This window comes from Portunus trituberculatus, chromosome 17 (genome assembly GCF_017591435.1).
Source record: "Portunus trituberculatus isolate SZX2019 chromosome 17, ASM1759143v1, whole genome shotgun sequence".
NCBI lineage: Eukaryota > Metazoa > Arthropoda > Malacostraca > Decapoda > Portunidae > Portunus > Portunus trituberculatus.
Window position 1 is genome coordinate 25,629,254 of NC_059271.1, and position 11,121 is coordinate 25,640,374.

The 11,121-nt window shown below is 36.9% G+C and overlaps 1 protein-coding gene across 3 annotated transcripts in view; it reads left to right on the forward strand.

Annotated features, from left to right (window-relative positions):
- The first annotated feature begins 4,347 nt into the window (after positions 1-4,347).
- The window catches only part of LOC123504808 (probable serine hydrolase), an 8,293-nt gene continuing 1,519 nt past the window's right edge, over positions 4,348-11,121 (forward strand). Inside the window, exons 1-2 of one of the 3 annotated variants that reach the window (XM_045255641.1) lie at positions 4,348-5,929; positions 8,805-8,959. In XM_045255641.1, coding sequence (XP_045111576.1) covers positions 8,815-8,959 — 145 coding nt within the window. In that variant the 5' untranslated portion in view covers positions 4,348-5,929; positions 8,805-8,814. Of the gene's footprint in view, positions 5,930-6,099; positions 6,650-8,804; positions 8,960-11,121 lie in introns of those variants that run through there. The other 2 variants (XM_045255643.1, XM_045255642.1) reach the window with 2 other exon arrangements.

The following is an 11,121-nucleotide window of genomic DNA, read 5'->3' on the forward strand; positions in this document are numbered from 1 at the left end:
TCTGGACCGTTCGCCGTTTGCAAAGTGCTACTGAAAACGCCTGATATTATCTAGGTAGAAGCCGTCTACTAGTAATGGTCAGTATAACTCCGGCGCCAGCTTTTTTTTTTTTTTTTTTTTGACAAATGACATAGAGCATCAATAACTTAACTACATTTTTCATTAGAAAAAAAAAAGCCACATCGCAAATTCCGTGGCTGGGTGAAACTGCAAATTTACCGATCAATTTACAGTTTCACCAAACCATGGAATCTGAGATGTGTCATATGTGTTGCGAAGGTGTATTGCAGCAGCCTCCCAGATATGTGAGTGTGGAGCAGCGTCATAAGAGAGTACATATGGGTAGTACATATGTGCAGACTTTAGCTAGAGGGTGAGCGAGGTGTTGGTTGCTCGTGTTTATGAAACTGTCACACCTTAATGGAAGAGACGCTGAGCCAGTCGGATCCCGCTCTCAGGCAAATCCATCGCCGCGCCACCAAAGACTATAGATAAAACAAGACTGGAAAGATTGCCATTCACCATAAGAAATTCGTGTCGCCAGTAAAGATGCCAGATACCGCTAGAATAGTGGATAACAGCGCCATCCATTGAGTGAACCGCAAACTAACGCCTCGGTAAACAAACAGCGCCACGATTTGAAAAATCGCTTTGAGTTCCTTCCTCCACACACACACACACACACACACACACACACACACACACACACACTATCAATAATGTACTCTAGTACAGTACATATTTACTTCATCTACCTGTGACCCCGTTCTAGCTCCCTTGTATCCAACTTGAGTTATATCATAGAGATATATGTATATTGTACATGTGCGATAACTATTTATAATTAGGGAGGCGACACACACACACACACACACACACACACACACACGGCGAGGCAAATGGGCAAGCCTCTTAATGTGTGGCCCCTGTTCACCTAGCAGTAAATAGGTACGGGATGTAACTCGAGGGGTTGTGGCCTCGCTTTCCCGGTGTGTGGAGTGTGTTGTGGTCTCAGTCCTACCCCGAAGATCGGTCTATGAGCTCTGAGCTCGCTCCGTAATGGGGAAGACTGGCTGGGTGACCAGCAGGCGACCGAGGTGAAAAAAAATTACACTTAATGAGCTATCAGATCGCACCGTAAGGGGCAACGGCTGGCTGTCTCGTCAGAGACTGCAGCAGATCAAACAGTGAACACACACACACACACACACACACACACGCGTAGTCAGTGGTTAGCACGCTCACTCACAATCAGAGGACTGGGTTCGATCCCGGCGCGGCGAGGCAAATGGGCAAGCCTCTTAATGTGTAGCCCCTGTTCACCTAGCAGTAAATAGGTACGGGATGTAACTCGAGGGGTTGTGGCCTCGCTTTCCCGGTGTGTGTTGTGTGTGATGTGGTTTCAGTCCTACCCGAAGATCGGTCTATGAGCTCTGAGCTCGCTCTGTAATAGGAAAGACTGGCTGGATGACCAGCGGGAGACCGTGGTGAATTACACACACACACACACACACACACACACACGTGTGTGTGTTGCCTCACTAATTATAAATAGTTATCGCACATGTACAATATACATATATCTCTATGATATACTTACAACTCAAGTTGGATACAAGGGAGCTTGAACGGGGTCACAGGTGGATGAAGTAAATATGTACTGTACTAGAGTACATTATTGGTAGTGTGTGTGTGTGTGTGTGTGTGTGTTTATTTACCTATAGTTGTGCTGTACAGCATGGCACATTAGCCTGTCTCCATATCTATAGCTATGCATATAGCTTGTCTTTAAAGATGTGTATGGTGGCTGCAGTAACCACCCTTTCACTTATTTCACTTAAGCTATTCCAGATGTCCACTGTTCTGTGTGTGTGTGTGTGTGTGTGTGTACTTTCTCTATTTATAATGTACTTTGGTAAATTACATGTCACCTACTTAGTTAAATATTTTCAAATTGGTTCAAATAAGCCAAATTACAGATTATATATATATATATATATATATATATATATATATATATATATATATATATATATATATATATATATATATACATACATACATACAAACTCCATTAATTCGGCTCTTAATACTCTCAAAAGGCCAGAAATCCAGATTTTAAGGCCAAAAAATAACCAATTAAAATCAGGAAAAAATAATTAAAGTTTCACAGAATATGTTTTTTGCAGTTGAATTCTTTATTTTCTTTCATTTATATGGAAATACAGAACAGTGTTTGATATGCATAATTTATGTACTGAAAAGAGATAAAACAGTATGCTGAAAATATGTAATATTCCTGTGTTTTGTAACTGTTGTGATTGGTGTTTTTTGTTGGCGTTGGGTACTGCACAGTAAGAAAGTAATATGCGTACGTACTGTACCTGTTTGGTGCTCTACACATGGATTACTTCTGCATATTAATGGTAAATACAAACACAATGTTTTTGTAAGTCATATTTTTATTTATTTGCCAATTTTGAGAGCAATGATTTTTTTTTTAAGTGTTATCCAGAAATCTGGAATTCTCATGAAAGGAAAACACATATCTAAGCAAGTTTAATAAGTTCATTGGAAATTATAAACATAAACAATTACCAAAACAACAGGCCTAGATTTTAGAATGGAAGCTATGTTACAAATATAGGAGAAGCAGGCAAGCATAAGCAAACAAATATAACGCAGGTTTATACTGATTTGTACAGGTCTCAACCAAATCAAGTATACTACAATCCACATGTTAAACACCAGTACTTACCTGTCATGATCTTTAGGAAAGCGATAGAAGACCAATTGTGGGTGGGTGCCCTTTGTCCTGCGACAAAATTAACACATGGATACCCAACTCTAGTGTTCATTTTTGCGGATTTCTTGAGAACATGCGGCGTGTGACCTGTTACTGCTGTGGGCCCTCTTGTTTACACATGTTTACACATGTTTACACATGTAAACATGCAGACGGATCAACGGTGCTGATCTTGATCTTAAGCTGCAACAGCAGCGCCATCGCGTGAGTGAACCGCAAACAAGAAGAGTTACCAGTTTGTCTAGGCTACACGGTAAATTGACGCTTTCCAGTCTTGTTTATTTATATAGTCTTTGGCGTCACCCCGTGCTCAAGTACTCGGATCCGGATTCCACGGATCCGCCAGACCAAGTAATTGGATTCGTGAGTACATAAAAAGTCGGATCCTGCCCAGCTCTAGTGTGCATGGGTGAGGGCACTGGCCAGCCCTGGGATAATTGTCATACGGTACCGTGTAAATAAATGCATGCATGTGTGAATTACTTGTAGCTAGCATTATTAGGGATATATTGGTAATTAGCGGTTAAGGTAGATAGCGTTACCTAAGAAGCTGAAATAGCCTCGTAAGGACATTGCCTGGCAGGTGCGAAGGCACAGGAGGCATGGTTTGTGGGCATGGTTGCCAGCTTAGCGACTTTATCTCTAGATCTGGAGATTTTTGCTTTTTTCTAGCAACATTTTGGAGCAATTTGCGACATGTCGCAAATCTAGAGATATTTGCAGAAATCTAGCGACTTTTTTGGAGACTTTTGGACTGTCCATGAAAACCTATAGTTTTCTTAGTTTCGACCCATAATATATGGTAACATGGTCACATGGGTAATAAATAGCGAAAGATATGAAATATGGATTTCATTAATGCGTTCAGCATGAAAGAAAATTATTAGATTATACAAAATCAATAGAAAAAAAGCCTAATCAGAACACTTGACGGAAACCACTCGCCCCACCCGGCTGAGGGCCCTCCTATTCCACCAGACCACCACCAGTCCACCACTAGACGCCAGTCAACAGTAGTCATTCACTATAACAAAAACTATTGAGGGTTAATTCTGCCAGTTGTACATACCATTAAGCCCTTCAGATTCCCAATTCAAAATGAGCAAGCAACAGTATGCGCAGCGATTTAGGAGAGAATGGCTCACAGATGACAGATATAAAAACTGGCTTGTGGAGGTCCCTGGAGATAATAAGAGAGGATTTTGCAAATTTTGCAAGTGTAGTTTGTCTGCAAAGCTGTGCGACATTGAAAAACACAGAAACACTAACAAACATAAGAAAGCAGAAGAGCCATTCAGTACAGAGAGACAAACAACTTTACCATTCAAGAAACTTGGTGAAGCAAAAAAAAAGTGGAGGGAACTCTGGCCATGTTTGTAGCTGAACATTGTTCTATTCGTGTGGTGGATCACTTAACTGAAGTTTGTAAAGTGTGCTTCAATGACAGCAAGGCTAGCAGTGAACTGAAGTTAAAAAGGTCAAAGTGTTCAGGAATAATATGCAATATTCTTGCGCCTCATTTCACAGAACATTTGAAAACTGATATTGGTGATAGAAAATTCAGTTTAATCATCGATGAAAGCAACGATGTTTCCGTCTCAAAGATGCTTGGAATTGTGATTAGATACTACTCAAATGCAATGAAATGTATTGTGGTTACCTTTTTGGATTTAGTGGAACTGCGTGAGTGCAATGCCGAAGCAATTTGTGAGGCAGTGAAAAAAGCAATACGAGATAATGGATTAGACCTGCAGAATTTACTCGCACTTGGAACTGACAATGCGTCAGTAATGACTGGGATTAACAGCGGAGTGTTCGCTAGGTTGAAAGCTGAAGTCCCACACCTACAACTAATCAGATGTGTGTGTCACTCCCTACAGCTTGCTGTGTCACATGCTGCACGCGAGAAAATGCCGCGGCATTTTGAATTCATGATCAAGGAGATATACAACTGGTTCTGTCATTCTTCTGTCCGTCAGATCAAATACAAAGAATTGTATGAAACTATTAATGACGGTGTACCACCTTTGAAACTGATACAATTAAGTCAGACCCGCTGGTTATCTATTGAACGTGCTATAGCGAGAATTCTACAGCAGTGGCTTGAACTGAAGACCCACTTCCAGGTAGCAAAGTTACAAGAGAGATGTTACACAGCGGAACTTTTGCATTCCATGTTAGATGATGAACAAAATCATGCTCTTCTGTTATTTCTTAAGCCATTGCTTGCAGAGGTTCAAGCTGTAAACTTGTCCTTTGAAGCAGAAACGCAGGACCCAACAAAACTGTTGAAGGATTTAGTGTTACTGATTGATTCGTTGGGGTCTAAGATACTAACCCCAGGAAAAAAAAATATGTGACTGCAAGATTATTGAAGAACATTTGGATCCCAGGCCATACTTGGGCTTTGAATTTGAAAAGAAAATGGAACAATGCAAATTTTCCCCGCAACTTGAGCGCAATGTACGAGAGAGGTGCATAAACTTTGTTGTTGAACTTATAAAACAGCTTAGTCAGCGGTTACCTGACAACATTCGTGTACTACAGTCTATTTCTCTGCTGAGTGCTGACGAATGCTTGAAGCCCATTAAATCACATATAGTTGATTTGGCACACTTATTTACAGAAGATGCCAGCACTATTACTAAGATTGATTTCCAGTGGAAAAAACTGCATCACGTATTGTGGACAGAAACATCTAACACCATAAAATTGTGGTCAGAAGTGGCCAACTACAGAGATGCAGCAGGTGAAAACCCTTACCAGGATCTGGCTGAAATTGCACTGGCTGCCTTATCTCTGCCGCATTCCAACGCAGATGTAGAGCGAACATTTAGTAATATGAATTTTGTGAAATCAAAATTGCGCAACAAAATGAAACTATCTACACTAAAGGCAATTCTTGCAATAAAATACGGACTAAAAAGACAGAAAACCTGTTGTGCAAATTATGAACTTCCAAGTGATGTTTTAAGAAAGATAGGGACTGTGGAGGCATACAGTTACAAGACATCTGCACAAGAACCTCAACCAAGCACTTTACACACTTCCGGCTCTACATCTGCTCACACTGCTGACGACTACGAAGAGGACTGGGATGCAATCACTATGGAATTTTAAGTGGTAAGTGTGCATATTAAACAATCAGTTTTTAGTAATTTCTCAGAATACATTTTATTTAGCATTATTTATGAAATTATTATTTCGGTCAAATTACTAAAGTGACGTGGGGGGGATTATAGTTAGCTACTTTCCATGAAGGTTTAGCGACATTTTAGCTACTTTTAAGTACAAATCTAGCGACATTTGAAAATCCGAGTTGGCAACCCTGTGGGGCACTGTGTGGCACCGACGAGAACAGAGGAGTAGAGGACAGGAGAGGGGTGTAGCGAGAGACCTCGAGGGAACAAGTTGTACTCTGGGGACTAGTCAGAGAGTGTAGCGAGAGACCTTGAGGGAACAAGTTATGCTCTGGGGAGCAGTCAGAGAGTGAACGAGAGACAGAGAGACAGTGAAGTGTCTGACATAACATAACATAACATAACATAACATAAATAATAGGATAACAAAGGGCCACCAGGGCCCATCTAGGTTATCCTGTATCAGTCGCACAGCGACCTCGTCATCAGTACTTAACGAATACTTGACGAACTAACAAATAAGGAAGGAGTGTTTCCTTCTCCCCACTCTGTGACTAAGCTGAGTGAGAGTGGGTGCTGCAGCAGCAGACAGCCAGGCCTGAGAGTGACAAAGTCCTCCCCGACACACACGCCCCGAATCCCGAGATTGTGAGGCGTCCCCTCCCTGAAGCTGAAGGAGGGTCGCAGCATATGTTTTATTCTGGTGAGAAAGTGAAATAAATTATGGTGTATGTCATTTCCGTCGTAAATTAATATTTTTTTCGAGTGTGGGGGCGGTGAGCATTATGCACTGTACTAATATAAAGGTCTCTCCAGCTGTCCTTGTTTCTCAGCTCTCCCTTCGCAGCTCTTTCATGCACTCAACTGACGGAACGTGGCATTGAAAATATTCAAAATATGATAACCAAAAATAATTTTAACCCCAACTTTAACCTAACACAACCCAACCTAACCTAACCTAACCTAGATGAGGCAACACACCGCCAACACAGCTTCATAACCCCTCTGGCTAATAGAGTGGTTTGGTTATGTTAGCTAGGTTGTGTTAAGTACAGTTAAAGTTAGGATTAGGTTACTTTTGGTCATCAGAGCCAGGAAACGAGGAGATACAGAGCGTCGACTTCATTAGGACAGTGCCCCAAACTCAACGTAACAGGCTATGTTATTATTATTACTTTGGATTTATATAGTAACCCTTGGAGCAGTCCATCAATCATTTCACTATATTCCTCAACAGAAAAACATAAGCCACATGGTTTGGCCATGGTTGAGTGAAACTGCAAATTGACCACATTGAATCCTTTTCAGTAACCCATGGCACAACATGTGATAGTATCCTCACAACATGTGATAGTATCCTTACATTCAATTTTTTTTTTTTTTTTTTTTTATCTTGCATGGACAGGTATTATTGACTTATACAGTGATGCTTTAAAAAATCAACGCATTGTGACAAACAAAGTTAGATTAGATTTAAGTTAGGGTAAATTAGGTGAGGTTAAGTTTGATTAAGTTTGCTTTGGTTTAGTTCAAGGATTGTCAACCTAGAGTTCACAAATTTTTCAGAGGTACTTATATGGCTGATCTAATAATACACTTTGCAGTAGCAGTACCTTTATATATTGATTAAGGGTCCATCACTAAATTAACATTGCTTGATGTCAGATTACTGGGATTCAAGTAGACGGTCTTATAGCTCAGGGTTCTTAATGGGAAAAAGATATAGAACCTGTGGTTGAGTTGACTGGGGAAACTGAAATAGACCAAGTTTCGCCCTTCCTAAAACATCAACAACCATATTTGGCAATAAAGAAACTGTTGTAAATTTTTACCAAACCATTGTAAACATGTAATACAACAGAAAAATGCCACCAACCCCCTACCCCTAACAATCTTGGGGACTTATGGGACTGCAGGGTTTCGGGTGCGTGAGACAAAAACTGATATTTTTCCAGGAGGTAAATTGTCACAATCACGTAAAAAGCAGCAAATACGTGGTTTGGGTTCAGTTAGGTTAGATTATGTAAAGCACAGTAATGTTTTCCCTGAATTGTTTGTTATTATTATTATTATTGTTATTATTATTATTATTATTATTATTATTATTATTATTTAGTGAAAACTTTTTTTTTTTGTCATTTATCATCTCTATGTACTGCAAGCTTGGGAATCCTGGGAAAGCAGAGTCTTATGATGAGGAAATAACAAATAAGTGGAACATGGGAGTGCAGAAGATAAATATATGAAGCTCAATACAGGGAATGTCAGAAATAAGTAAATTTTAGTAAAATTTGAAATTAATTTATTTTCCCCATTGCCCTTCCCAAAAAAAAACTTGTTTTCCACTAAATATATGATGTGCATTAGAACAGAAAACAAGTTTCGTGTGAAACTTATTTTTATTACCATAATTTCTTTATTTCCTTGTGGTTGTTTTATGTGATTGATCAGTATTTACTTTCTTTGATAAAGTCATTTCAAGTAAATGTAACCTCTCCTACTTTGAATAGCCCTACAGAGTTACAAATGCTAACCTAACTAATTGATGATTCCTAATCTTAACATAGTAGGCCTCCTAAGGAAACCTTATTGGTTTTATAACCTCAAACCTTTGGGATTTCTAACATTATAGTGACAGCATTGTAATGAGAACTTTTGATAATATAGGCTGTGCTGCATATGCATCCTTTATGGGTTGATCACTCTTGTATGGTAGTGACCATTTGTTTTGTGACAGGGAAAACCTTTCATATCTTGCACCATCTATATCAGTCAACAGTAGAAAACACAATATAGCTAAAAAAATTATTAAAAAAGTTTTCTGTATGTTTCTCATATGCTTCATCTACATATTTCAGAACTGTATCAATGCTGTTAAAAGTTGCTGGAAGGAGTTTTGTAACTAGCAGAAAATTAAATGGTTTACATTCCAAGGTTTTATGTCAGTCAAAAATGGAAGGCACAGCAGAACCAAGGGAAATAAGGATACCAGTTCCTTATGGTCACATAGCAGGTAAGTTAGAGAGAACCTAGTAATTATTTTTATCTTAATGTTCTTGACTTTAAGCTGATTGGTATTGGCTATTGTACTGTACATTATTCTTTAAGGGATAGTACCATTCTTGATGGTGCCCTTTGAACTTTCTCCAGTTTTTATCTTTTTAAGTGTGGGTTTCATACCACCACTACATATTCTAAAGTGGGCCATGAAAAATCTTATATTTTTCTATCATCTCTTCATTTGTGTTTGTGGATGTTTTTTCTCATATTTGTGAATAGGCAGCTACCAAGCAGAATTCTTGCTAAATTGGCAAAAGTTTAGTTCTTGAATTAGAAATGGTGATACATTACAATTGATTTCAAGAACTTTCTTAAGTGGATATAATTTATTCCTTTATTTTTCATATATGGCAGCATAAAATATTTTGCATAGGTATAATGTTTGTTATAAATAGAGATGTACCGATGCATCGGTATCGGTATCAGAATCAGCGGTATCGGCCCATTTTTTGGGTATCGGTATTGGCTTATTTTATGCCGATACTTCCGATACCTAAACGGAATTTACTACTTAGTGATATATTCGATATAAGATATTGATGATACCAAGTTAATATAATACGGCGTATTAAGTTTCCGTGGTGATTACTGTATGTCAGAGAATACTGTTTTCTGTGGTAATAAGCCACAACCTAGAAATTTAGAATAAACTAAACTTTTTTCTATTTAATTGAAAAGATTAGGTGAAAGCTCATTTTTCTGAATTGGTCTACTAATGTGTAATGAATTAATATCAAAGGATGTCAGATTTAATTAAAGAGAAACACACAACAAAATGAGTTTCTTTTGCTAATATTTTGTGTCTGTTTTACAATTTTAATAATTTTAAAAATACTTTTGATCGCCAAAATATCGTCAACAAAATTAATAATGAAAATGCACAAGACCAAATGGTCGCTAAAGGAGTAAGAAGTAAGAATTTAAAATAACTGACAAGAATCAGAAGACTGAGAAGATATTCATTCCAATTACTGAGTAATTTACCTTTGCAAATGGCTTCAAAAAGCTTCTAGAATTGCTCCTATTTCACAAATGTTCTCAGAAAGATTTACAGCATCCCCCAAAACAAAGCCTCCCATCTGATAACGCTTGCTGTCCACCAACTCATCATGGTGTCCATTGCAGTAATCACTATAAGTAGTAGTATCGGTATCGGCCCAATTAGGTGGTATCGGTATCAGCCAAAATTTTGGTATCGATACATCTGTAGTTATGAATGTGTATTAAAAAATATATATTCAAAATATTCTCACACAGCAATATGTATGTATAACTTTTGGTGATTTTGATAACTGTAGTGTAAGTGTACATTTAGATCATGAACATGAATTTGTGTTCAGTAGAAACATGAGATGAAACAAAACATGACATCTTGCACTACCTATTCTTTGAGAAAAATTTAAGCCTGGTATTGCATGTAGAGTGATAAATTTGCACATATGAAGTATAATCCTATACAACACCTTTATAAATTGCCAAGATGCTTACATAGGATAATAATAATTAGAACCAGATATAATAGCTACTAGTACTACTACTATGCATTTACACTTAACTTTTCTTGGGGCTGATTATAGAGTCTGTGATTCTTCTGGGTTGCTACAAAAAATATTCCTCAAGGTAACTTGAGAAAATGTTCCATCATTGCCTTTTGATAATTTACTTTATTCTACATATTGAGTTATTACCTATGTGTATTTTCATATTGTTTTTAGGTTCAGATAATTGTAAAGTCATTGGTAGTTTTATTTCTTCCTATTTATCTTATATATATATATATATATATATATATATATATATATATATATATATATATATATATATATATATATATATATATATATATATATATATATATATATATATATATATATATATATATATATATATATATATATATATATATATATATATATATATATATATATATATATATATATATATATATATATATATATATATATATATATATATATATATATATATATATATATATATATATATATATATATATATATATATATATATATATATATATATATATATATATATATATATATATATATATATATATATATATATATATATATATATATATATATATATATATATATA